General features: G+C 64.1%; 3 protein-coding genes and 1 pseudogene across 5 annotated transcripts; 3 read left to right on the forward strand and 1 right to left on the reverse strand.

Annotated features, from left to right (window-relative positions):
• Positions 1 to 262: 262 nt before the first annotated feature.
• Positions 263 to 27,061, reverse strand: WRAP53 (WD repeat containing antisense to TP53). Of its 3 annotated transcripts, none has more exons than XM_090129504.1 (13): positions 26,031 to 27,061; positions 25,513 to 25,702; positions 23,984 to 24,463; positions 23,792 to 23,901; positions 22,659 to 22,757; positions 17,880 to 17,988; positions 15,994 to 16,082; positions 12,741 to 12,831; positions 8,396 to 8,528; positions 5,925 to 6,133; positions 4,499 to 4,602; positions 3,416 to 3,559; positions 263 to 1,256 (listed from the first exon to the last, which is right to left on the reverse strand). In XM_090129504.1, the coding sequence occupies exons 3-13, from the start codon at positions 24,239 to 24,241 to the stop codon at positions 395 to 397; spliced, it is 2,208 nt and encodes a 735-aa protein (XP_089985630.1). In that variant the 5' UTR covers positions 24,242 to 24,463; positions 25,513 to 25,702; positions 26,031 to 27,061; the 3' UTR covers positions 263 to 394. The 3 variants fall into 3 exon arrangements, with proteins under 3 accessions (XP_089985630.1, XP_089985629.1, XP_089985628.1); XM_090129503.1 differs by adding an exon at positions 24,937 to 25,154 and having other exon boundaries at positions 25,513 to 27,061; XM_090129502.1 differs by having other exon boundaries at positions 25,513 to 27,061.
• Positions 6,919 to 8,391, forward strand: LOC149913593 (uncharacterized; the record flags this gene model as incomplete). Its single annotated transcript, XM_090129321.1, has 2 exons — positions 6,919 to 6,951; positions 7,036 to 8,391. Coding segments are annotated over exons 1-2 (1,389 nt in total), but the record flags the coding sequence as incomplete, so codon positions are not given.
• Positions 14,288 to 15,835, forward strand: LOC149913594 (uncharacterized; the record flags this gene model as incomplete). Its single annotated transcript, XM_090129322.1, has 2 exons — positions 14,288 to 15,706; positions 15,759 to 15,835. A coding segment is annotated over one exon (1,350 nt), but the record flags the coding sequence as incomplete, so codon positions are not given.
• On the forward strand, positions 25,635 to 26,339 carry LOC149913595 (metallo-beta-lactamase domain-containing protein 1 pseudogene; annotated as a pseudogene).
• Positions 27,062 to 27,176: the final 115 nt, after the last annotated feature.

A 27,176-nucleotide genomic window follows, 5' to 3' on the forward strand; every position in this document is an offset into this window, starting at 1 on the left:
CCATAGGGTCCACTTTTGTCCCCATAGGGCTCGTTGTCCCCATAAGTCCCATCAATGTCCCTATAGAACTCACTGCTGACCCCATAGGTTGTCACGTTGTCCCCATAGGGCTCAATGTCCCTATAGGGCTCATCAATGTCCCCATAGGGTCCACCTTTGTCCCCATAGGGCTTCTTGTCCCCATAAGTCCCATCAATGTCCCTATAGAACTCACTGCTGACCCCATAGGTTGTCACGGTGTCCCCATAGGGCTCAATGTCCCTATAGGGCTCATCAATGTCCCCATAGGGTCCACTTTTGTCCCCATAGGGCTCCCTGGTGACCCTATAGGTCTCCCTGGTGACCCTATAGGGCTCACTGTTGTCCCCATAGGGCTCACTGCTGTCCCCATAGGTCACCACGTCGCCCCATAGGGCTCAGCGACCCCCTTGTGGGTCACACTGTCGTCCCCATAGGTTCCCATATTGTCCCTATAGGTTCCCATATTGTCCCCATAGCTCTTATTGTCCCTATAGGCCCCACTGCTGTCCCCAGAGGTTCCCATATTGTCCCCATAGGTCCCCCTATTGTCCCCATAAGTCTCCTTATTGTCCCCAAGGACACTGTTGTCCCCATAGGTCACACTGCTGTCCCTATAGGTCACACTGCTGTCCCCATAGGTTCCCATATTGTCCCCAAGGGTCTCCCTGCTGTCCCCATAGCTTTCCTTATTGTCCCCATAGGTTCCCATATTGTCCCCAAGGGTCTCATTGTTGTCCCCATGGGTCACACTGCTGTCCCTATAGGTTCCCATATTGTCCCCATAGCTCTCCTTATTGTCCCCATAGGTTCCCATATTGTCCCCATACGTCCCCTTATTGTCCCCACAGGTCTCCATATTGTCCCCATAGGTTCCCATACTGTCCCCATACGTCCCCTTATTGTCCCCATAGCTTTCCTTATTGTCCCCAAGGGTCTCATTGTCCCCATAGGTTCCCATACTGTCCCCATAGGTCCCCTTATTGTCCCCATACGTCCCCTTATTGTCCCCATAGCTCTCCACATTGTCCCCAAAGGTCTCCCCGTTGTCCCCACAGCTTTCCATGCTGTCCCCATAGCAGTCAGCGCCGTCCCCCCCCCACCACCAGAGCTGCAGGCCGTTGTCCCCACGCCGGGGGGGCTCGTCGGGGTCCCCCCCCTCCTCATCGCTGTCCCACGGCGTCGGGAAAATGCGCTGACCTGAGGAGGTGGCCAGGAGGGGCAGCGTGGGGTGCAGGCTGGGGGGACAAGGGGACAACGGTGAGTCTGGGGGACGGGGGGGGGGCAAAGGGGGGGATGGGGGGGACGGGGTGGGGGGAGGGGGGACATGGGGGGGACATGGGGGGGGACAAGGGATGTGGGGGGAGGGGGGACATGGGGGGGAGGGGACATGGGGGGGAGAGGGGACATGGGGGGGACAAGGGACATGGGGGGACATGGGGGGCAGAGGGGACACAGGGGGGATAAGGGACGTGGGGGGAGGAGACATGAGGGGGAGGGGGGACATGGGGGGAGGGGGGAGAGGGGACATGATGGGGATAAGGGAGAGGGGACATGGGGGGGACAAGGGACGTGGGGGGAAGGAGGGACACAGGAGGGACAAGGGACGTGGGGGGAGGGGGGACATGGGGGGGACAAGGGACATGGGGGGGAGAGGGGACATGGGGGGGACAAGGGATGTGGGGGGAGGGGAGACATGGGGGGAGGGGGACATGTGGGAAAAGGGACATGGGGGGGGAAAGGGGACATGGGGGGGACAAGGGACATGGGGGGAGGGGACTTGGGGGACATGGGGGGAGAGGGGACACAGGGGGGACAAGGGACGTGGGGGGAGGAGGGACATGGGGGGGAGAGGGGGGGAGGGGGACATGGGGGGGACAAGGGATGTGGGGGGAGAGGGGACACAGGGGGGAGGAGGGACGTGGGGGGAGGGGACACAGAAGGGACATGGGGGGGGGAGAGGGGACACGGGGGATGTGATGTGGGTGACGGTGACAGTGGTGACAGCGACACAGCGACAGCAGCAGTGGTGACAGCAGTGACACAGTGGCAGTGGTGGCAGTGGTGACACTGGTGACAACGGTGACACAGATGACAACGGTGACAGTGGTGACAGAGGTGCCACAGATGCCGCCAGCGGTGCCACAAGTGCCACCAGTGGTGCCTCAGATGACACAGGTGTCACCAGCAGTGCCACAGATGCCACCAGAGGTGCCACAGATGCCACCAGAGGTGCCACCAGAGGTGCCACAGACGACACATGTGTCACCAGCAGTGCCACAGATGCCACCAGCAGTGCCTCAGATGCCACCAGAGGTGCCACAGATGGCACAAATGCCACCAGAAGTGCCTCAGATGCCACCAGCAGTGCCACAGATGCCACAGCTGCCCCCATCGGTGCCACAGATGTCACCAGCAGTGCCTCAGATGCCACCAGAGGTGCCACAGATGACACAAATGCCACCAGAGGTGCCACCAGCGGTGCCACAGATGCCACTAGTGGTGCCACAGATGCCACCAGAGGTGCCACAGATGCCACAAATGCCACCAGCAGTGCCACAGATGCCATCAGCGATGCCACAGATGCCACCAGAGGTGCCACCAGCAGTGCCACAGCTGCCATCAGCGATGCCACAGATGCCACCAGCGGTGCCACAGCTGCTACCAGAGGTGCCACAGATGCCACAAATGCCACCAGCAGTGCCACAGATGCCATCAGCGATGCCACAGATGCCACCAGAGGTGCCACCAGCAGTGCCACAGCTGCCATCAGCGATGCCACAGATGCCACCAGCGGTGCCACAGCTGCTACCAGAGGTGCCACAGATGCCACAAATGCCACCAGCAGTGCAACAGATGCCATCAGCGATGCCACAGATGCCACCAGAGGTGCCACCAGCGGTGCCACAGATGCCACAGATGCCACTAGCGGTGCCACAAATGCCACCAGCAGTGCCACAGCTGCCACCAGCAGTGCCACAAATGCCACCAGCAGTGCCACAGATGCCATCAGCGATGCCACAGATGCCACCAGAGGTGCCACCAGCAGTGCCACAGCTGCCCCCAGCGATGCCACAGATGCCACCAGAGGTGCCACAGATGGCACAAATGCCACCAGCGATGCCACAGATTCCACCAGAGGTGCCCCCAGCGGTGCCACAGATGTCACCAGCAGTGCCACAGATGCCACCAGAGGTGCCACAAATGCCACCAGCAGTGCCACAGCTGCCACCACCGGTGCCACAGCTGCCACCAGCGATGCCACAGATGCCACCAGAGGTGCCACAGATGGCACAAATGCCACCAGCAGTGCCACAGATGCCATCAGCGATGCCACAGATGCCACCAGAGGTGCCACCAGCGGTGCCACAGCTGCCCCCATCGGTGCCAGCCCCACCTGGTCCCGTTGACGCAGTCCCGCAGGGCGCAGAACCTGATGCGGTGCGGGACGTCGCCGTGCTCCCGGCGCCGCGGTGGCGGCTGCGCGTCCCAGACGGTGACAAAGCCGGCGCTGTCCCCCCCCACCAGGAAGCGCCCGCTCCTGGGGGACACCGCCGGGGTCACGACCTGCCTCCCACTGCCACCCAGCCCTCCTGTCACCCCTGTGTCACCCAATGTCACCCAGTGCCACCCAGCCCTCCTGTCACCTCTGCGTCACCCCATGTCACCCAGCCCTCTTATCACCCCTGTCACCCAATGTCACCCATAACACCCAGCCCTCCTGTCACCTCTGCGTCACCCCATGTCACCCAGCCCTCTTATCACCCCTGTGTCACCCAATGTCACCCACTGCCACCCAGCCCTCCTGTCACCTCTGTGTCACCCCATGTCACCCAGCCCTCTTATCACCCCTGTCACCCCATGTCACCAAGTGCCACCCAGCCCTCCTGTCACCCAAAGTCACCCAATGTCACCCAGTGCCCCCCTGCTCTGATGTCACTCCTGTGTCACCCAACATCACCCAGTGCCCCTCTTCCCAGTTGTCACCCAATGTCACCCAACGTCACCAAGTGCCCCCCTTCCCAGTTGTCACCCAATGTCACCCACTGCCACCCTGCTCTGCTGTCGCCCCTGTGTTACCCCATGTCACCCATGCCACCCAGCCCTGTTGTCACCCCTGTGTCACCCCACATCACCCAGTGCCCCCCTTCCCAGTTGTCACCCAATGTCACCCAGTGCCACCCAGCCCTCCTGTCACCCCTGTGTCACCCAACGCCTCTCGGTGTCCCGCTTCCCAGTTGTCACCCAATGTCACCCAGTTGTCACCCCTCTGTCACCCCATGTCACCCAGTGCCCCCCTGCTCTGATGTCACCCCTGTGTCACCCAATGTCACCCAGTGCCACCCAGCCCTCTTATCACCCCTGTGTCACCCAACACCACCCAGCGCCCCCCTTCCCCATTGTCACCCATTATCTCCCAACGTCCCCACTCCCCGTTGTCACCCCAATGTCACCCAACACCCCCCCGGCTGTCACTCACGGGTCGAGGTCAAAGGTCACGCGCTGGTTGGTGGCCACGCGCCGCTCGAAGGCCATCAGCACGGCGTCCGGGCGCCGCAGATCCCAGCACAGGATGTGCCGAGCCTGGATGGGGGGCAGGGCCTCAGCGAGCCACGCCCCTCCGCCAGACCACGCCCCTTCCCACATCAAACCACGCCCAAGGCCCCGCCCCACCTCTCTTAAACACGCCCCCACTCAGGCCACACCCCCACCGGCACTCGCTGCGCCCATTGGCTCCGTCCCCGTAAGCCACGCCCCCTATTTACCGTAACCACGCCCACTCACAGACCACACCACGCACCTGTCAATCATGTCCAATAGCCCCACCCCCCTCAGGCCGTAACCCGGGGTTATTGAGCCACGCCCCCTAATTTCCTTAACCACGCCCCCACTCAGGCCACGCCCCACCAGCACTCACTGTGCCCATTGGCTATGTCCCTGTAAGCCACACCCCCTATTTTCCATAACCACGCCCACTCAATCACCGCACCCCACTCCTGTCAATCATGTCCAAAGCCCCGCCCCCTATAGGCCACATCGCGGGGTTATTGAGCCACGCCCCCTAATTTCCTTAACCACGCCCCTCCTCAGACCACGCCCCCACCGGCAATCACTGCGCCCATTGGCTCCGTCCCCGTAAGCCACGCCCTCTATTTTCCATAACCACGCCCACTCACAGACCACACCCCACACCTGTCAATCATGTCTAAAGCCCCGCCCCCTATAGGCCACAGCCCAGAGTTATTGAGCATGCCCAAGAACAGGCCACGCCTGCTAATTAGCATAACCACGCCCCCACCGACACTCACTGTGCCCATTGGCTCCGTCCCCGTAAGCCACGCCCCCTATTTCCCATAACCACGCCCACTCAATGACCGCACCCCACACCTGTCAATCATGCCCAAAAGCTCCACCCCCTACAGGCCACACCCCCTCCAGCCCTCCTACCGCTCAGCCAACCCACAGGCCCCGCCCCCTGCAGCCCCGCCTTCCCATAAGCCCCTCCCGCTCCCATTGGTCACTCACATCCATTAGCCCCGCCCACCCTCAGGCCACGCCCCCTCCATCGATCACTCCCACCTCGTAGCCCACCCATAGGCCCCGCCCCCTGGAGCCCCGCCTACCGTAAGCCGAGCCCTCTCCCATTGGCCACTCATAACTATTGGCCACGCCCACCTATTAGCCCCGCCCCCTGGAACACCGTCTACGCATAAGCCCCGCCCCTTCCATTGATCCCCAGCCTCCAAAGGCCCCGCCCACCCTCAGGCCCCGCCCCCTCCAACACTCACTCCCACCCAATAACCCACCCATAGGCCCCGCCCCCTGCTGCCCACATTGCTCACCCACACCCATTAGCCCCGCCCACCCTTAGGCCACGCCCCCTGGAGCCCTGTAACCCCGCCCACCTTGCGCCCCCCAGCGTAGAGCAGGAGCCCATCGGGGCTGAAGCGAAGGTGGGTGGGGGCAAACGGAAGCTGGGGCCACAGAGCCACGGCCCCCCCCCCCGCCATGGGGTACAGCCCCAGGCTGCGCCCGTAGGAACCGCAGCAGAACAGCTCCTGGGCGGGGCTAACGGCCAGGCAGCCAATCAGGCCGCTCTGCCCCTGCCCTCCATCTGAATAGAGAGAGGAGAGACAGTCAGGCCACGCCCCCCCCCCGGTTCAAGCCCCGCCCACCGCAGTGCTAACTATATTTTCAAAGTGAGGGGCTGTGTGGCCACGCCCCCTTCCCAGACCACGCCCCCATCATGATAGGCCACGCCCCTTGGTCCAGCCCCGCCCTCAGACCGCATAGCCCCGCGCCTTTCTCTAAGCCCCGCCCCGTTGCTTAAGCCCCGCCCCTCCATATCATTAAATCCAGAGATGAGGCCACGCCTCCTTTCAATAAGCCCCGCCCCCACACCACCTTCAACTGCAGCCAATTGGTCCGCCCCATAGCCCCGCCCGCAAGCATCCCCCATAAGCCCCGCCCCCTTTTGGCCCCGCCCCCCAAGCCCTCTGGCTCCACCCCCAAGCCCCTCGTGGCCCTTCCCCATTGGTTCTCCCCACAGCCACGCGCCCCATTGGCCCCGCCCCCAGGCCCTCTGGTCCCGCCCCCAAGCCCCTCATGGCCCTTCCCCATTGGTTGTCTCCATTGGCTCTCCTCGAGGCCCCGCCCCCAGTTCACCCGGCTCCGCCTCCAAGCCCCTCACGGCCCTTCCCCATTGGCTCTCCCCTCGGCCCCGCCTCCCCTTGGCCCCACCCCCATGTCACCCGGCCCCGCCCCCAAGCCCCTCATGGCCCTTCCCCATTGGCTCTCCTCGAGGCCCCGCCCCCAGTTCACCCGGCCCGCCCCCAAGCCCCTCATAGCCCTTCCCCATTGGCTCTCCCCCTCAGAACACCCCCACTTGGCCCCACCCCCATGTCGTCCGGCCCCGCCCCCAAGCCCCTCATGGCCCTTCCCCATTGGTTCTCCCCATTGGCTCTCCTCGAGGCCCCGCCCCCAGTTCACCCGGCCCCGCCCCCAAGCCCCTCATAGCCCTTCCCCATTGGCTCTCCCCTCGGCCCCGCCCCCCCTTGGCCCCACCCCCAGTTCACCCGGCCCCGCCCCCAAGCCCCTCATGGCCCTTCCCCATTGGTTGTCCCCATTGGCTCTCCTCGAGGCCCCGCCCCCAGGTCACCCGGCCCCAGTGGCTCTCCTCGAGGCCCCGCCTCCCCTTGGCCCCATCCCCATGTCGCCCGGCTCCGCCTCCAAGCCCCTCATGGCCCTTCCCCATTGGCTCTCCCCTCGGCCCCGCCTCCCCTTGGCCCCACCCCCATATCGCCCGGCCCCGCCCCCAAGCTCCTCACGGCCCTTCCCCATTGGCTGTCCCCTCGGCCCCGCCTCCCCTTGGCCCCACCCCCATGTCACCCGGCCCCGCCCCCAAGCCCCTCATGGCCCTTCCCCATTGGCTCTCCCCTCGGCCCCGCCTCCCCTTGGCCCCACCCCCATGTCGCCCGGCTCCGCCCCCAAGCCCCTCACGGCCCTTCCCCATTGGCTCTCCTCGAGGCCCCGCCTCCCCTTGGCCCCATCCCCATGTCGCCCGGCTCCGCCTCCAAGCCCCTCATGGCCCTTCCCCATTGGCTCTCCCCTCGGCCCCGCCTCCCCTTGGCCCCACCCCCATGTCGCCCGGCCCCGCCCCCAAGCCCCTCACGGCCCTTCCCCATTGGCTCTCCTCGAGGCCCCGCCCCCAGTTCACCCGGCCCCAGTGGCTCTCCTCGAGGCCCCGCCCCCATGTCGCCCGGCTCCGCCCCCAAGCCCCTCACAGCCCTTCCCCATTGGCTCTCCCCTCGGCCCCGCCTCCCCTTGGCCCCATCCCCATGTCGCCCGGCTCCGCCTCCAAGCCCCTCATGGCCCTTCCCCATTGGCTCTCCCCTCGGCCCCGCCTCCCCTTGGCCCCACCCCCATGTCGCCCGGCCCCGCCCCCAAGCCCCTCATGGCCCTTCCCCATTGGCTCTCCTCGAGGCCCCGCCCCCAGTTCACCCGGCCCCAGTGGCTCTCCTCGAGGCCCCGCCCCCATGTCGCCCGGCTCCGCCTCCAAGCCCCTCATGGCCCTTCCCCATTGGCTCGCCCCTCGGCCCCGCCCCCCTTGGCCCCAACCCCAGTTCACCCGGCCCCGCCCCCAAGCCCCTCATGGCCCTTCCCCATTGGCTCTCCTCGAGGCCCCGCCCCCAGTTCACCCGGCCCCGCCCCCAAGCCCCTCATAGCCCTTCCCCATTGGCTCTCCCCCTCAGAACACCGCCACTTGGCCCCACCCCCATGTCGCCCGGCCCCGCCCCCAAGCCCCTCACGTCCCTTCCCCATTGGCTGTCCCCTCGGCCCCGCCCCCCTCCGGCCCCGCCCCCCGGAGGCGGCTCACGGCGCAGGGCCCGCAGCTGGCAGTTGCGGCCGGGCCGCTCGGTGCTGAAGATCCGCACGCAGCTCTCAAAGCCGCACAGCAGCTGGGAGCCGTCCGGGCTGAAGGCCAGCGAGTGCGGGGAGATCAGCTCGTCCTGGGGGGGGGGCAGCAGCCATTGGTCATAGGGAGAAATGATGGGGGGGGGGGGCAAACATTGATGATGGGGACAAACGATGGGGGGGGGGCAGCTATTCATCATGGGGACAAATGATGGGGGGGGGGGCAAACATTGATGATGGGGACAAATGATGGGGGGGGGCAGCCATTGATTATTGGGGCAAATAGAGGGGGGGGGCAGGCAGCCATTGATGATGGGGACAAATAATGGGGGGGGGGGGCAGCCATTGGTCATAGGGACAAATGGGGCGGGGGGGGCAAACATTGATGATGGGGACAAATAATGGGGGGGGGGCAGCCATTGATCATAGGGACAAATGATGGGAGGGGGGGGCAAACATTGATGATGGGGACAAATAATGGGGGGGGGCAGCCATTGGTCATAGGGACAAATGGGGGGGGGCAGCCATTGATGATGGGGACAAATAATGGGGGGGGGGGCAGCTATTCAACGTGGGGACAAATGATGGGGGGGGGCAGCTATTGGTCATAGGGACAAATGGGGGGGGGGCAGCCATTGATGATGGGGACAAATGGGGGGGGGGCAGCCATTGGTCATGGGGACAAATAATGGGGGGGGGCAGCCATTGATGATGGGGACAAATAATGTGGGGGGGGGCAGCCATTGGTCATAGGGACAAATAATGGGGGGGGGGGCAGTCATTGATGATGGGGACAAATGATGGGGGGGGGGGGCAGTTATTCATCATGGGGACAAATGATGGGGGGGGGGCAGCCATTGGTCATTGGGACAAATGGGGGGGGGGGCAGCCATTGATCATAGGGACAAATGGGGGGGGGGGCAGCCATTGATGATGGGGACAAATGATGGGGGGGGGGGCAGCTATTCATCATGGGGACAAATGATGGGGGGGGGGGCAGCCATTGGTCATTGGGACAAATGGGGGGGGGGGCAGCCATTGATCATAGGGACAAATGGGGGGGGGGGCAGCCATTGATGATGGGGACAAATGGGGGGGGGGGGCAGTTATTCATCATGGGGACAAATGATGGGGGGGGGGGCAGCCATTGGTCATTGGGACAAATGGGGGGGGGCAGTCATTGATGATGGGGACAAACAATGGGGGGGGGGGCAGTCATTGGTCACTGGGACAAATGGGGGGGGGGCAGCCATTGATCATAGGGATAAATGGGGGGGGGGCAGCTATTCATCATGGGGACAAATGATGGGGGGGGGGGGCAAACATTGATCATAGGGACAACTAAGGGGGGGGGGGGGCAGTCATTGATCATTGGGACAAATAATGGGGGGGGGCAGCAATTGATGATGGGGACAAATAATGGGGGGGGGGGGCAGCCATTGATCATAGGGACAAATGATGGGAGGGGGGGGCAAACATTGATGATGGGGACAAATAATGGGGGGGGGGCAGCCATTGATCATAGGGACAAATGATGGGAGGGGGGGGCAAACATTGATGATGGGGACAAATAATGGGGGGGGGCAGCCATTGGTCATAGGGATAAATGGGGGGGGGGCAGTCATTGATGATGGGGACAAATGATGGGGGGGGGCAGCCATTGATTATTGGGGCAAATAGAGGGGGGGGGCAGGCAGCCATTGATGATGGGGACAAATAATGGGGGGGGGGGGCAGCCATTGGTCATAGGGACAAATGGGGCGGGGGGGGCAAACATTGATGATGGGGACAAATAATGGGGGGGGGCAAACATTGATCATAGAGACAAATAATGGGGGGGGCAGCCATTGGTCATGGGGACAAATGGGGGGGGACAGTCATTGATGATGGGGACAAATGATGGGGGGGGGAAGCAATTGGTCATAGGGACAAATGGGGGGGGGCAGTCATTGATGATGGGGACAAATGATAGGGGGGGGGGCAAACATTGATCATAGAGACAAATAATGGGGGGGGGCAGCCATTGGTCATAGGGACAAATGGGGGGGGGCAGCCATTGATGATGGGGACAAATGATGGGGGGGGGGCAGCCATTGGTCATAGGGACAAATGGGGGGGGGGCAGTCATTGATGATGGGGACAAATAATGGGGGGGGGCAGCCATTGGTCGTAGGGACAAATGGGGGGGGGCAGCCATTGGTCATAGGGACAAATGGGGGGGGGGCAGCCATTGATGATGGGGACAAATAATGGGGGGGGGCAGCCATTGGTCATAGGGATAAATGGGGGGGGGGGGCAGCCATTGATCATAGGGATAAATGGGGGGGGGCAGTCATTGATGATGGGGACAAATGATGGGGGGGGGCAGCCGTTGATTATTGGGGCAAATAGAGGGGGGGGGCAGGCAGCCATTGATGATGGGGACAAATAATGGGGGGGGGGGCAGCCATTGGTCATTGGGACAAATGGGGGGGGGCAGTCATTGATGATGGGGACAAACAATGGGGGGGGGGCAGTCATTGGTCACTGGGACAAATGGGGGGGGGGCAGCCATTGGTCATGGGGACAAATAATGGGGGGGGGGCAGCCATTGGTCACTGGGACAAATGGGGGGGACGGGACACACAGAGGTGACATGGGGGGGGGGGTGACACAATGGGGGGGTGACACAATGGGGGGGGGACGCAATGGGGGGGGACGCAATGGGGGGGTGACGCAATGGGGGGGTGACGCAATGGGGGGGGTGACACAATGGGGGGGGTGACACAATGGGGGGGGGGACGCAATGGGGGGGGGACGCAATAGGGGGGGGGACGCAATGGGGGGGGGGACGCAATGGGGGGGGGGACGCAATGGGGGGGTGACACAATGGGGGGGGTGACGCAATGGGGGGGTGACGCAATGGGGGGGTGACGCAATGGGGGGGTGACGCAATGGGGGGGTGACGCAATGGGGGGGGGACGCAATGGGGGGGTGACGCAATGGGGGGGGGACGCAATGGGGGGGGTGACGCAATGGGGGGGTGACGCAATGGGGGGGTGACGCAATGGGGGGGTGACGCAATGGGGGGGGGACGCAATGGGGGGGTGACACAATGGGGGGGGACGCAATGGGGGGGTGACGCAATGGGGGGGGGACGCAATGGGGGGGGGACGCAATGGGGGGGGGACGCAATGGGGGGGGACGCAATGGGGGGGGGGACGCAATGGGGGGGGGTGACACAATGGGGGGGGGGACGCAATGGGGGGGGGGACGCAATGGGGGGGGTGACGCAATGGGGGGGGGGACGCAATGGGGGGGGGACGCAATGGGGGGGGGACGCAATGGGGGGGGGACGACGCAATGGGGGGGGGACGCAATGGGGGGGGGGGCGCAATGGGGGGGCGCAATGGGGGGGACGCAATGGGGGGGGGACGCAATGGGGGGGGGACACGCAATGGGGGGGACGCAATGGGGGGGGACGCAATGGGGGGGGGGACGCAATGGGGGGGGGACGCAATGGGGGGGGGGACGCAATGGGGGGGTGACACAATGGGGGGGGTGACGCAATGGGGGGGTGACGCAATGGGGGGGTGACGCAATGGGGGGGTGACGCAATGGGGGGGGGACGCAATGGGGGGGTGACGCAATGGGGGGGTGACGCAATGGGGGGGGGACGCAATGGGGGGGGGACGCAATGGGGGGGTGACGCAATGGGGGGGTGACGCAATGGGGGGGTGACGCAATGGGGGGGTGACGCAATGGGGGGGGGGACGCAATGGGGGGGTGACACAATGGGGGGGTGACGCAATGGGGGGGGGACGCAATGGGGGGGGGACGCAATGGGGGGGGGACGCAATGGGGGGGGGACGCAATGGGGGGGGACGCAATGGGGGGGGGGACGCAATGGGTGGGGGTGACACAATGGGGGGGGGACGCAATGGGGGGGGGGACGCAATGGGGGGGGTGACGCAATGGGGGGGGGGACGCAATGGGGGGGGGACGCAATGGGGGGGGGACGCAATGGGGGGGGGGGACGCAATGGGGGGGGGACGCAATGGGGGGGGGGGCGCAATGGGGGGGCGCAATGGGGGGGACGCAATGGGGGGGGGACGCAATGGGGGGGGACACGCAATGGGGGGGACGCAATGGGGGGGGACGCAATGGGGGGGGTGACGCAATGGGGGGGGTGACGCAATGGGGGGGGACGCAATGGGGGGGGACGCAATGGGGGGGGACGCAATGGGGGGGGTGACGCAATGGGGGGGGTGACGCAATGGGGGGGGACGCAATGGGGGGGGGACGCAATGGGGGCGGCCCCCCCTCACCAGGTGGTTGTGGGCCCGGAAGCTGCCCCTGACGCGGCCGTCGTAGGCGTCCCACAGCTGCACCGGGTTGTGGCGGCTGCTGCTGGCGGCGCTGCAAGCGGGCACCGGCAACACCAGTAAGGACCAGTAACACCAGTAACACCAGTAAGGACCAGTAAGGACCAGGAACACCAGTAAGGACCAGTAGCACCAGTAACACCAGTAAGGACCAGTAACACCAGTAACACCAGTAAGGACCAGTAAGGACCAGTAGCACCAGTAAGGACCAGTAGCACCAGTAACACCAGTAAGGACCAGTAAGGATCAGTAGCACCAGTAAGGATTAGTAAGGACCAGTAACACCAGTAACACCAGTAAGGACCAGTAAGGATCAGTAGCACCAGTAAGGATTAGTAAGGACCAGTAACACCAGTAACACCAGTAGCACCAGTAAGGACCAGTAGCACCAGTAAGGACCAGTAACACCAGTAAGGACCAGTAAGGACCAGTAGCACCAGTAAGGACCAGTAGCACCAGTAACACCAGTAAGGACCAGTAAGGATCAGTAGCACCAGTAAGGATTAGTAAGGACCAGTAACACCAGTAAGGACCAGTAAGGACCAGTAGCACCAGTAACACCAGTAAGGACCAGTAGCACCAGTAACAGCAGTAACACCAGTAAGGACCAGTAAGGATCAGTAGCACCAGTAAGGACCAGTAACACCAGTAACACCAGTAAGGACCAGTAAGGACCAGTAACACCAGTAAGGACCAGTAGCACCAGTAACACCAGTAAGGACCAGTAACACCAGTAACACCAGTAAGGACCAGTAAGGACCAGTAGCACCAGTAAGGACCAGTAGCACCAGTAACACCAGTAAGGACCAGTAAGGATCAGTAGCACCAGTAAGGATTAGTAAGGACCAGTAACACCAGTAACACCAGTAGCACCAGTAAGGACCAGTAGCACCAGTAAGGACCAGTAAGGACCAGTAAGGACCAGTAAGGATCAGTAAGGACCAGTAAAACCAGTAAGGACCAGTAACACCAGTAAGGACCAGTAAGGACCAGTAAGGACCAGTAGCACCAGTAAGGACCAGTAAGAATCAGTAGCACCAGTAAGGACCAGTAGCACCAGTAACACCAGTAAGGACCAGTAACACCAGTAAGAACCAGTAGCACCAGTAAGGACCAGTAAGGACCAGTAACACCAGTAACACCAGTAAGGACCAGTAAGGACCAGTAACACCAGTAAGGACCAGTAGCACCAGTAACACCAGTAAGGACCAGTAGCACCAGTAAGGACCAATAAGGATCAGTAACACCAGTAAGGCCCAGTAAGGACCAGTAGCACCAGTAACACCAGTAAGGGCCAGTAAGGACCGGTAAGAACCAATAAAGACCAGTAATACCAGTAACAACCAATAAGGACCAGTTGCTCCCAGTGCTCCCAGTTGCCCTCCCAGTTGACCCCCCAGTTGCTCCCAGTTGCCCCTCAACCCCTCCAGTTGCCCTCCCAGTGCTCCCAGTTGCCCCCAGTACTCCCAGTTGCCCCTCTCCGTTGACCCCAGTCCTCCCAGCTACCCCCCCAGTGCTCCCAGTTGCCCCTCAGCCCCTCCAGTTACCCCCCCAGCCCCTCCCAGTTGCCCCCCCCAGTGCTCCCAGTTGCTCCCAGTGCTCCCAGTTGCCCCCTCAGCCCCTCCCAGTTGCCCCCCCCAGTGCTCCCAGTTGCTCCCAGTGCTCCCAGTTGCCCCCTCAGCCCCTCCCAGTTGCCCCTCCACTTGCTCCCAGTGCTCCCAGTTGCTCCCAGTGCTCCCAGTTGCCCCTCAGTCCCTCCAGCTGCTCTCCAGTGCTCCCAGTTGCCTCTCCCAGTTGCTCCCAGTTGCCCCCCCAGTTGCTCCCAGTGCTCCCAGTTGCTCCCAGTTGCCCCCCAGTTGCCCCCAGTGCTCCCAGTTGCCCCCCAGCCGCTCCCAGTTGCTCCCAGTGCTCCCAGTTGCCTCCCAGTTGCTCCCAGTGCTCCCAGTTGCCCCCCCAGTGTTCCCAGTTGCTCCCAGTTGCCCCTCAGCCCCTCCAGTTACCCCTCCAGCCCCTCCCAGTTGCCCCCCCAGTGCTCCCAGTTGCCCCCCAGTTGCTCCCAGTGCTCCGAGTTGCCCCTCAGTCCCTCCAGCTGCTCTCCAGTGCTCCCAGTTGCCTCTCCCAGTTGCTCCCAGTTGCCCCCCAGCCGCTCCCAGTTGCTCCCAGTTGCTCCCAGTTGCCCCCCCAGTTGCTCCCAGTGCTCCCAGTTGCTCCCCCAGTGTTCCCAGTTGCTCCCAGTTGCCCCCCAGTTGCCCCCAGTGCTCCCAGTTGCCCCCAGTGTTCCCAGTTGCTCCCAGTTGCCCCCCAGTTGCCCCCAGTGCTCCCAGTTGCCCCTCAGCCCCTCCAGTTACCCCACCAGCCCCTCCCAGTTGCCCCCCAGTGCTCCCAGTTGCCCCCCCAGCCGCTCCCAGTTGCCCCCCCAGTTGCTCCCAGTGCTCCCAGTTGCCCCCCAGTGTTCCCAGTTGCTCCCAGTTGCCTCCCAGTTGCTCCCAGTTGCCTCCCAGTTGCCCCCCCAGTGTTCCCAGTTGCTCCCAGTTGCCCCCCAGTTGCCCCCAGTGCTCCCAGTTGCCCCTCAGCCCCTCCAGTTACCCCTCCAGCCCCTCCTAGTTGCCCCCCAGTGCTCCCAGTTGCTCCCAGTGCTCCCAGTTGCCCCCCCAGTTGCTCCCAGTGCTCCTAGTGCTCCCAGTTGCTCCCAGTTGCCCCCCCAGTTGCTCCCAGTGCTCCCAGTTGCCCCCCAGCCGCTCCCAGTTGCTCCCAGTGCTCCCAGTTGCTCCCAGTTGCCCCCCCAGTTGCTCCCAGTGCTCCCAGTTGCCCCCCCAGTTGCTCCCAGTTGCTCCCAGTGATCCCAATTGCCCCTCTCAGTTGCTCCCAGTGCTCCCAGTTGCCCCCCAGTGCTCCCAGTTGCCCCCCCAGTGCTCCCAGTTGCCCCCAGCCCCTCCAGTTTCCCCCTCAGTTGCCCCCCAGTTGCTCCCAGTTGCTCCCAGTGCTCCCAGTTGCCCCCCCAGTGTTCCCAGTTGCTCCCAGTTGCCCCCAGTGCTCCCAGTTGCCCCTCAGCCCCTCCAGTTACCCCTCCAACCCCTCCTAGTTGCCCCCCAGTGCTCCCAGTTGCCCCCCAGTGCTCCCAGTTGCCCCCCCAGTGCTCCCAGTTGCTCCCAGTGCTCCCAGTTGCTCCCAGTGCTCCCAGTTGCGCGGCGCTCACAGACAGGTGTGCGGCAGCATGGAGTCCATCTTTGGGTACCAGCCGTAGTCGTACACGGTGTCACCGCCCGGCACCCGCAGCGACGGCGCCTGCGGCCCCAAAACCACCCCGCTGTGGGACCCGGACCCACAGCCACCCCCGCGACCCCATAACCACCCACCTATGACCCCATAACCACCCCAGGGCCCCACAACCACCCCAAGACCCCATAACCACCCCCAGGGCCCCATAAGCCCGCCAAGACCCCATAACCACCCACCTATGACCCCATAACCACCCCAAGGGCCCCATAACCCCCCCAAGACCCCATAACCACCCCCGCAACCCCACAACCACCCCACGGGCCCCATAACCCCCCCCAGAACCGCATACCACCCCCACGACCCCATAACCACCCTAAGACCCCATAACCACCCCCTGGGCCCCATAACCACCCCCAAAACCCCATACCACCCCCACGACCCCATAACCACCCCAAGACCCCATAACCACCCCAAGGGCCCCATAACCACCCCCAGGGCCCCATAACCCCCCCAAGACCCCATAATCACCCCCTGGGCCCCACAACCACCCCAAGGGCCCCATAACCCCCCCAGGGCCCCATAAGCCCCCCAAGACCCCATAACCACCCCAAGGGCCCCACAACCCCCCCAAGACCCCATAACCACCCCCGCAACCCCACAACCACCCCAAGGGCCCCATTAACCCCCCCCAGAACCGCATACCACCCCCACGACCCCATAACCACCCCCAGGGCCCCACAACCACCCCCAGGGCCCCATAACCACACCCACAACCCCATAACCACACCCACAACCCCATAACCACCGCCACGACCCCACAACCACCCCAAGGGCCCCATAACCACACCCACGACCCCATAACCCCCCCAGGACCCCATAACCACCTACCTATGACCCCATAATCCCCCCAGAGCCCCATAACCCCCCCCAAAGACCCCCTAAACCCCCCTTAGGGTCTCATTACCTCCCCCCCCCCATTAAGACCCCATAAACTCCCCTAAACCCCCCCCAGGACCCCTTAAACCCCCCCCCCAAAAACCCCCTAAACCCCACCCCCCCCCTTAAGACCCCATAAACTCCCCTAAAACCCCCCAAGAACCCCATAACCCCACCCCAGGACCCCTTAAACCCCCCCAAAGACCCCCTAAACCCCACCGCCCCCCCCCCTTAAGACCCCATAAACTCCCCTAAACCCCCCCAGGACCCCATAACCCCCCCCCAGGACCCCTTAAACTCCAACCCACCCCCCCTTAAGACCCCATAAACTCCCCTAAACCCCCCCATGACCCCATCAACCCCCCCCAACGACCCCCTAAACCCCAACCCCCCCCTTAAGACCCCATAAACTCCCCTAAACCCCCCCCCCAGGACCCCATAACCCCCCCCAGGACCCCTTAAACCCCCCCCCAAAAACCCCCTAAACCCCAACTCTCCCTCCCTTAAGACCCCATAAACTCCCCTAAACCCCCCCAGGACCCCATAACCCCCCCCCAGGACCCCTTAAACCCCAACCCTCCCCCCTTAAGACCCCATAAACTCCCCTAAACCCCCCCCCAGGACCCCTTAAACCCCCCAAAGACCCCTTAAACCCCAACGCCCCCCCCTTAAGACCCCATAACCTCCCCTAAACTCCCCCCAGGACCCCATAACCCCCCCAGGACCCCTTAAACCCCAACGCCCCCCCCTTAAGACCCCATAACCTCCCCTAAACTCCCCCCAGGATCCCTTAAACCCCAACCCTCCCCCCTTAAGACCCCATAAACTCCCCTAAACCCCCCCAAGGACCCCATTAACCCCCCCCAAACCCCACCCCCCCTTATCGAAGACCCCCCCCCCTTATCGAAGACCCCCCCCCAACCTCACCAGGTCTGGGGGGGGGCCGCGGGGGGGGGCGCAGAGTTCAGCAGGGAGATCGAAGAGGCGCAGGACGTTGTCATCGCTGCAGGTCAGCACGCAGGAGCCATCGGGGGCCCTTTTTTTTTTGGGGGGGGGGGACAAAAATTATTGGGGGGGGGTCCGTGTTGCCCCCCCCCACACCTCAGACCCCCTTCCACCCCCCCCAAATTATTGGGAGGGGGGGGGCAGGGGGCCTGGGGGGGAATAGGGGGTGCGGGGGGGGGGGGTTTAGGGGGTCCTTTTTTGGGGGGGGGGGGGGGGACAAAAATTATTGGGGGGGGTCCGTGTCGCCCCCCCCCCCCACACTTCAGACCCCCTTCCACCCTTCCAACCCCCCCAAATTATGGGGAGGGGGGGGGCAGGGGGCCTGGGGGGGAATAGGGGGTGCTGGGAGGGGGGGGGTTTAGGGGGTCCTGGGGCCCTTTTTTTGGGGGGGGGGGGACAAAAATTATTGGGGGGGGGTCCGTGTTGCCCCCCCCCACACCTCAGACCCCCTTCCACCCTTCCAACCCCCCCAAATTATTGGGAGGGGGGGCAGAGGCCCTGGGTGGGGGGAATAGGGGGTGCTGGGGGGGTTTAGGGGGTCCTTTTCTGGGGGGGGGGGGGGACAAAAATTATTGGGGGGGGTCCATGTTGCCCCCCCCCACCTCAGACCCCCTTCCACCCCCCCCAAATTATTGGGAGGGGGGGGGCAGGGGGCCTGGGGGGGGGGAATAGGGGGTGCTTGGGGGGAGGGTTTAGGGGGTCCTTTTTTTGGGGGGGGGGGGACAAAAATTATTGGGGGGGGGGTCCGTGTTGCCCCCCCCCCACACCTCAGACCCCCTTCCACCCTTCCAACCCCTCCAAATTATTGGGAGGGGGGGGGCAGGGGGCCTGGGGGGGAATAGGGGGTGCTGGGGGGGTTTAGGGGGTCCTTTTCTGGGGGGGGGGGACAAAAATTATTGGGGGGGTGGTCCGTGTTGCCCCCCCCCCCACACCTCAGACCCCCTTCCACCCTTCCAACCCCCCCAAATTATGGGGAGGGGGGGGGCAGGGGGCCTGGGGGGGGGAATAGGGGGTGCTGGGAGGGGGGGGGTTTAGGGGGTCCTTTTTTGGGGGGGGGGACAGAAATTATTGGGGGGGGTCCGTGTTGCCCCCCCCCCCACACCTCAGACCCCCTTCCACCCTTCCACCCCCCCCCAAATTATTGGGGGGGGGGGGCAGGGGGCCTGGGGGGGAATAGGGGGTGCTGGGAGGGGGGGGGGTTTAGGGGGTCCTTTTTTGGGGGGGGGGACAGAAATTATTGGGGGGGGTCCGTGTTGCCCCCCCCCCCACACCTCAGACCCCCTTCCACCCTTCCACCCCCCCCCAAATTATTGGGGGGGGGGGCAGGGGGCCTGGGGGGGAATAGGGGGTGCTGGGAGGGGGGGGGGTTTAGGGGGTCCTTTTTTGGGGGGGGGGGGACGGAAATTATTGGGGGGGGGTCCATGTTGCCCCCCCCCCACACCTCAGACCCCCTTCCACCCTTCCAACCCCCCCAAATTATTGGGAGGGGGGGGCAGGGGGCCTGGGGGGGAATAGGGGGTGCTGGGGGGGGGTTTAAGGGGTCCTTTTTTGGGGGGGGTGGGACAAAAATTATTGGGGGGGGTCCGTGTCGCCCCCCCCCCCCACACCTCAGACCCCCTTCCACCCTTCCAACCCCCCCAAATTATTGGGAGGGGGGGGTGCAGGGGGCCTGGGGGGGTTGAATAGGGGGTGCTGGGGGGGGGGGGTCCTGGGGATCCTTTTTTGGGGGGGGGACAAAAATTATTGGGGGGGGTCCGTGTTGCCCCCCCACACCTCAGACCCCCTTCCACCCCCCCCCAAATTATTGGAAGGGGGGGGACAGGGGGCCTGGGAGGGATTAAGGGGTGCTGGGGGGGGGGTTTAGGGGGTCCTTTTTTTTGGGGGGGGGGACAGAAATTATTGGGGGGGGGTCCGTGTTGCCCCCCCCCCACACCTCAGACCCCCTTCCATCCCCCCTCCAAATTATTGGGAGGGGGGGGCAGACAACATGGGGGGGGAATAGGGGGTCCTGGGGGGGGGGGGGGGGGATGGGATCTCAGTTTAGGGGGTCCTGGGGGGGGGGGGTTGTGATTCAGGGGGTCTCTGGGGGGGGGGGGGGGGGGGGTTAGGGGGGTCTTCGGGGGGGGGGGGGGGGTTGATGGGGTCCTGGGGGGGGGTGATGGGAACTCAGTGAGAAGTTTAGGGGGTCCTGGGGGGGGGGGATTTGGGGAGTTCAGGGGGTCTTAAGGGGGGGGGGGGGTAATGAGACCCTAAGGAGGGTTGGGGGTCCCGGGGGGGGGGGGGCTGTTAGGGGGTCCTGGGGGGGGGGTGATGGGGATCCCAAGGGGGGGTCTGAAAAGGGGGTGGGGGGGGGGAGAGGGGCTGGGGGGGTTTCGGGGGTCCCTGGGGGGGGTTATGGGGTACTGGGGGGGTTTTAGGGGGTCCTGGGGGGGGAGAGTTTAGGGGGTCTTAAAGGGGGGGGGGGGGTGTTGGGGTTTGGGGGGTCTTGGGGGGGGTTGGGATTCAAGGGGTCTCTGGGGGGGGGTTTAGGGGGTCTTAAGGGGGGGGGTTGATGGGGTCCTGGGGGGGGGGGTGATGGGAACTCAGTGAGAAGTTTAGGGGGTCCTGGGGGGGGGGGCTGGGGAGTTTAGGGGGTCTTAAGGGGGGGGGGGTAATGAGACCCTAAGGAGGGTTGGGGGTCCCAGGGGGGGGGGGGCTGTTAGGGGGTCCTGGGGAGGAATTCAGGGGATCCAAAGGGGGGGGTCTTAAAAGGGGGTGGGGGGGGGAGAGGGGCTGGGGGGGTTTTGGGGGTCCATGGGGGGGTTATGGGGTACTGGGGGGGTTTTAGGGGGTCCTGGGGGGGGGGAGAGTTTAGGAGGGTCTTAAAGGGGGGGGGGGGGTTGGGGTTTAGGGGGTCTTCGAGGGGGGGGGGGGGTTGATGGGGTCCTGGGGGGGGGTCAGATCTCAGTGAGAAGTTTAGGGGGTCCTGGGGGGGGGGGAGGTTGGGGATTTTAGGGGGTCTTAAGGGGGGGGGGGGGGTAATGAGACCCTAAGGAGGGTTGGGGGTCCCGGGGGGGGGGGGCTGTTAGGGGGTCCTGGGGGGGGGGTGATGGGGATCTCAAGGGGGGGTCTTAAAAGGGGGTGGGGGGGGGGAGAGGGGCTGGGGGGGTTTTGGGGGTCCCTGGGGGGGTTATGGGGTACTGGGGGGGTTTTAGGGGGTCCTGGGGGGGGGGGGGGTAGGGTAGGGGGGTCTTAAAGGGGGGGGGGGGGGGGTTGGGGTTTAGGGGGTCTTGGGGGGGGGGTTGGGATTTAGGGGGCCTCTGGGGGGAGGGGGGGTTAGGGGGTCTTCGAGGGGGGGGGGTTGATGGGGTCCTGGGGGGGGGTGATGGGAACTCAGTGAGAAGTTTAGGGGGTCCTGGGGGGGGGGGATTTGGGGAGTTCAGGGGGTCTTAAGGGGGGGGGGGGTAATGAGACCCTAAGGAGGGTTGGGGGTCCCGGGGGGGGGGGGGGGGCTGTTAGGGGGTCCTGGGGAGGAATTCAGGGGGTCCCAAGGGGGGGTCTTAAAAGGGGGTGGGGGGGGGGAGAGGGGCTGGGGGGGTTTCTGGGGTCCATGGGGGGGGTTATGGGGTACTGGGGGGGTTTTAGGGGGTCCTGGGGGGGGGGGGTAGGGTAGGGGGGTCTTAAAGGGTGGGGGGGGGGGTGGTTGGGGTTTAGGGGGTCTTGGGGGGGGGTTGGGATTCAAGGGGTCTCTGGGGGGGGGTTTAGGGGGTCTTAAGGGGGGGGGTTGATGGGGTCCTGGGGGGGGGGTGATGGGAACTCAGTGAGAAGTTTAGGGGGTCCTGGGGGGGGGGGGGTTGGGGATTTTAGGGGGTCTTAAGGGGGGGGGGGGGTAATGAGACCCTAAGGAGGGTTGGGGGTCCCGGGGGGGGGGGGCTGTTAGGGGGTCCTGGGGGGGGGGTGATGGGGATCCAAAGGGGGAGTCTTAAAAGGGGGTGGGGGGGGGGGAGAGGGGCTGGGGGGGTTTCGGGGGTCCATGGGGGGTTATGGGGTACTGGGGGGGTTTTAGGGGGTCCTGGGGGGGGGGGTTGGGATTCAAGGGGCCTCTGGGGGGGGGGGGGTTTAGGGGGTCCTGGGGCGGGGGCTTATGGGGGTCCATGGGGGGGGGTTAGGGGAGTTTAAGGGATTCTGGGGGGGGGTTGGGGAGCTTAGGGGGTCTTAAGGGGGGGGGATTGGGGTTTTTTGGGGTCCTGGGGGGGGTTATGGGGTACTGGGGGGGGGGTTGGGATTCAAGGGGTCTCTGGGGGGGGGCTTAGGGGAGTTTAGGGGATTCTGGGGGGCGGGTTGAGGAGCTTAGGGGGTCTTCAAGGGGGGGGGGGGGTTTGGGGGGTCCCAGGGTGGGGGGTTATGGGGTATTGGGGGGGGGTTTAGGGGGTCCTGGTGGGGGGGGGGGCTTATGGGGGTCCATGGGGGGGGGTTAGGGGAGTTTAAGGGATTCTGGGGGGGGGCTGGGGAGCTTAGGGGGTCTTAAGGGGGGGGGATTGGGGTTTTTTGGGGTCCTGGGGGGGGGGTTGGGATTCAAGGGGTCTCTGGGGGGGGGCTTAGGGGGTCTTCAAGGGGGGGGAGGGGTTTTGGGGGTCCCGGGGGGGGGGTTATGGGGTTTTGGGGGGGGGGTTTAGGGGGTCCTGAGGGGGGGGGGTCCTGGGGGGGGTCTCGTTTGCTCACCATTTGCAGCCCTTGAGGAAGTTTTCGGGACGGAGGTTGAATTCCTGCCAGGCCCCCCCAGCCAGGGTGGGGGGGCGGCTCAGCTCGTAGCGGGGCAAACTAAATGGGGGGGGGGGGGGGGGGGAGAAATTATTAAGCCCCCCCCCCCCAATGAAAAAAAAAAGCTGGGAGGGGGGAAGAAATTATTAAGCCCCCACCCCCTGAAATAAAAAGTGCTTCACGTGTCAGGAAGTGCCTCCAAAAATGGGTTTTATTTGGGGGGGGGGAAAAACAGGAAACAAAGGTGCCCCCCCCACACACCCACGTCCCCCCCCCCCTCCCACGTCCCCCATCCCCCACCCTCAGGTCACCCCCAGGTGCCCCCCCCCCCCAGCCCACCATCCTCAGATCCCCCCCTGCCCCCCATATCCCCCCCCCATAACCCCAAGTGCCCCCCCCCCCCAAATATCCCCCCCCATATCCCCAAGTGCCCCCCCCATATCCCCCCCCACCCCCATCCTCAGGTCCCCCCCTGCCCCCCCATATCCTCCCCCCATCCCCAAGTGCCCACCCCCCCTCATCCTCAGGTCCCCACCCACCCCCAAATATCCCCCCCTCCTCATCCTCAGGTGTCCCCCCCCCCAAGATATCCCCCCCCCCAAATCCCAAAGTGCCCCCCCCCACCATCCTCAGATTCCCCCCCATATCCCTAAGTGCCCCCCCTCCACATCCTAAGGTGCCCCCCCCCCACCAAAATATTCCCCCCCCATATCCCCAAGTGCCCCCCCCATATCCCCCCCCACCCCCATCCTCAGGTCCCCCCCTGCCCCCCATATCCCCCCCCCATATCCCCAAGTGCCCCCCCCCCCATTCTGAGCCCCCCCCCACCCCCAAATATCCCCCCTTCCTCATCCTCAGGTGTCCCCCCCCAAGATATCCCCCCCCCATATCCCCAAGTGCCCCCCCCGCCCCCATTCTCAGCCCCCCCCCCCCCAAAATATCCCCCCCCCTCCTCATCCTCAGGTGCCCCCCCACCATCCTCAGGTCCTCCCCCTGCCCCCACATATCCCCAAGTGCCCCTCCCCCCCCCCCCGGTATGCCCCCCCCCCCCCCCCCACCTGAGGTTCCCCCCCCCCCACGCCCCCCCCACTCACTACATCTCCTCCATCTCCACCGAGGCCGCTTTCTCCTCCTGGGGGGGCTCAGGGCCCGGGGGGGGCTCCATTTCGGGAGACTCCATAAGGGGGGGCTCAGCGAGGGGGGGCTGCAAGAGTGGGGTCAGGGTTGGGCCGACCCCCCCCCCCATAGAGACCCCCCCCCAAGACCCGGCCCAGCCCCCCCATCACCTTCCCCCATGGGCGCCGCCATGACACCGCCGCACCTCCTCGGCTCAGATCTCGCGAGAGCCGCTCCAGCCGTTCTATTCGCCCATCCGCATCCTCGCGAGAGTTCGCCGGGACCTCAACCCTCGCGGGATTTCCTCCCTTCCCGCTCAGCGGACCTCTCGCGATATCGCGCCGGCGCTTCGCTCTCGCAGGATTTCCTCTCTTCCCACTCCTCGGGAGCTCTCGCGAGACGTCACTCACCTCACCGCCCGCCGCCATTTTGAGCCGCACCGCGTCGGGGCGGCAGCGCCGCTCGGCCGCCTCAAAACACCTCAAAAAGCGGCGTTAAAACGTCCCCGAAACGACTCCGAACGGATCCGGACGCCGAGCTGGGAGAAACGCGGGTTTGTGTGGGGGAGGAGCGGGCCGGGCAGGCCGGGTCGGCGGACCGAGGCCTGCAGCGCTTGGAGGAGCGGCCGCCGAGGGCGGCGCTGTGAGGACCTGCGGGTGAAAACAAAACAAACCCTGAGTCCGCAGGGCGAATAAAGGAGCCGAGGAGCCGCGTCCCGTAACACAGCCGGCTTTGGGGGGGGGGAGAAGGGGGGGGTTGGTGCTGGGGGGGGGGGGGGAGTGTAAGCGTTGTTAGAATCATAGGATGGTCTGGGTTGAAAAGGACCATCGTGATCACAGAATCACAGAATTCCAGGGTTGGAAGGGATCTCAAGGATGATGAATCTCCAACCCCCTGCCACACGCAGGGCCACCAACCATCCCACCTAATGCTGCACCAGGCTGCCCAGGGCCCCATCCAGTCTGGCCTTGAACACCTCCAGGGATGGGGCATCCACAACCTCTCTGGGCAGCCTGTTCCAGTACCTCACCACTCTCTCTGTAAAGAATTTCCCCCTGACATCCAACCTAAATCTCCCTTCCCTCAGCTTAAAACCATTTCCCCTTGTCCTGCTGTCACTCACTTTCAAAGAGTTGATTCCCCTCCTGTTTGTAGGCTCCCTTTAGGTACTGAAAGCTGCAATGATTCACCCCGCAGCCTTCTTTTTTCCAGGCTGAACAAGCCCAGCTCCCTCAGCCTGTCTTCATAGCGGAGGTGCTGCAGCCCCCTGATCATCTTCGTGGCCCTCCTCTGGACCCTCTCCAACAGCTCCCTGTCTTTCTTGTACTGGGGGCTCCAGACCTGGACGCAGTACTCCAGATGGAGCCTCACAAGAGCAGAGTAGAGGGGAACAACCACCTCTCTGTCCCTGCTGCCACCCCTCTGCTGATGGAGCCCAGGATCCCATTTGCCTTCCGAGCCACAAGGGCACACTGCTGGCTCATGGTCAGTTTTTTGTCTATCCAGACCTCCAGCTCCTTCTCCACAGGGCTGCTCTCAAGGCTACTCCTTCCAGTCTGTAGGGATGCCTGGGATTCCTCCGGCCCGAGTGCAAAACTCTGCACTTTGATGTTGAACCTCATCAGGTTCACCCGGGCCCATACATATTCATATTCATACACCCAGCCATACATATTCAGGAGTGTTACCCAAAACTCACCAACATATTCATCACCTTTCCGGGAGTTCATTTACATCCTGTCCCCCTCCCCAGTGCATGCGCAGCAGCATCCATTGGATGAAGGCTCGACATCTTCCTCCCCCTCTGGTGGTCGTTCCGGGATGAAGTCGGACGTCTTCCTCACCATGTCCTTTCGACCTTTGTCCCAGTTTTGGGCTCTTCTCCCGTCCTGCAAACCTCAGCAATCTCTAATTCTGCCTATCCTTGCCTCCCCCTCACGTTCCAGGGGCCCTTTGTGCTGACTACACACAGCTGTCTGTTGGGAGCTTATTTTGGGCTAGCAAAGGTTAAGCCATAAGTTTCCCTTGAGCTCACAAGAGGTTAAACTAAGAAACGAATTCCCTAAGCTAAACAATAAATTCCTCCTGAGTTAGCAAGAAGGGTTAAATTACGTGATGCTAATTTCTTTGAGTTAGTAAAACCAAGCGATGTTACAGGACCCCCCTTTCATCTTTCCCACTTTACTGTCTCACAGGGGGGTCCCTTACGACCCTCACCCGGGGTTCCTGGAGGTCGTGGCCACCCCGGGCCACGTGAGGGCCCACGTCAGCGTGGTGGTGCGCGGGACGGAGCTGGGGACGGTGGTGGTGGTGGCCGGGGATCTTTTTGAGCGTGAAGGGGACGAGGAGGTGTGGAGGGGGCTGAGCGAGGACCCCCGAAGGCAGGAGGAGAGCAGGGGGTGGGCGGCGGGGGTGGCTGATGTTGTGGTGCCGGGACACGGAGCTGCGTTCCGTGTGCTCAGGGATGGCTGTGGGGACGCGGAGGAGGAGAGTGGGGGCAGCAAAGGGGGCAGTGGGGGCACCTAGGGACAACAGGGGGGGCAATGGGGACGTGAAGGGGGCAATGGGGGCACCTAGAGGCAGCAGGGGGGCACTGGGGGCACCTAGGGACAACAGGGGGGGCAGTGGGGACGTGAAGGGGGCAATGGGGGCACCTAGAGGCAGCAGGGGGGCACTGGGGGCACCTAAAGGCAGTAAGGGGGGGCAATGGGGACATGGAGGGGATGTAGGGGACATGAAGGGGATGTAGGGGACATGGGGGACATGAGAGGGATATTGGGGGCACCTAGGGGCAGTAAGGAGGGGGCAATGGGGACGTGAAGGGGGCATTGGGGGCACCTAGAGACAACAGGGGGGCACTGGGGGCACCTAAAGGCAGTAAGGGGGGGCAGTGGGGATGTGAAGGGGATGTAGGTGACATGGGGGACATGAGAGGGATATTGGGGGCACCTAGGGGCAGTAAGGGGGGGCAGTGGGGACGTGAAGGGGGCAATGGGGGCACCTAGAGGCAGTAAGGGGGGGCAATGGGGACATGAAGGGGATGTAGGGGACATGGGGGACATGAGAGGGACACTGGGGGCACCTAGAAGCAGTAAGGGGGGGCAGTGGGGACATGAAGGGGGCAGTGGGGGCACCTAGAGGCAGTGGGGGGGGACAGTGGGGACATGAATGGGATGTAGGGGACATGAGAGGGACATTGGGAGCTATCACCAAAGCCTCCATCCCCAAAAATGTCCCCAAACCCCAAATAAAAACCCTAAAAGCCCCCGAGATCGTGGGCGCGCGCTGTATGCAAATCAGCTCATGAATATTCGCTATTCTTCCGCGTCCTGCCAATGGGGAGGAGGGGGCGGGGCTTGGGGA

This window comes from Phasianus colchicus, chromosome 36 (genome assembly GCF_987193195.1).
Source record: "Phasianus colchicus chromosome 36, bPhaCol1.hap1.1, whole genome shotgun sequence".
Classification (NCBI taxonomy): Eukaryota; Metazoa; Chordata; class Aves; order Galliformes; family Phasianidae; genus Phasianus; species Phasianus colchicus.

What these genes read in the sequence shown, in the direction of transcription:
- WRAP53 (XM_090129504.1), bottom strand. Translation starts at nt 24,241, where the DNA reads ATGGCGGCGGGCGGTGAGGTGAGTGACGTCTCGCGAGAGCTCCCGAGG. An exon ending in TCCGGGCCCACAACCACCTG is followed by an intron (nt 8,529 to 12,740) that starts GTGAGGGGGGGC and finishes CCCCCCCCCCAG; the next exon opens with GACGAGCTGATCTCCCCGCA. An exon ending in GACTGCGTCAACGGGACCAG is followed by an intron (nt 1,257 to 3,415) that starts GTGGGGCTGGCA and finishes TTGTCCCCCCAG; the next exon opens with CCTGCACCCCACGCTGCCCC.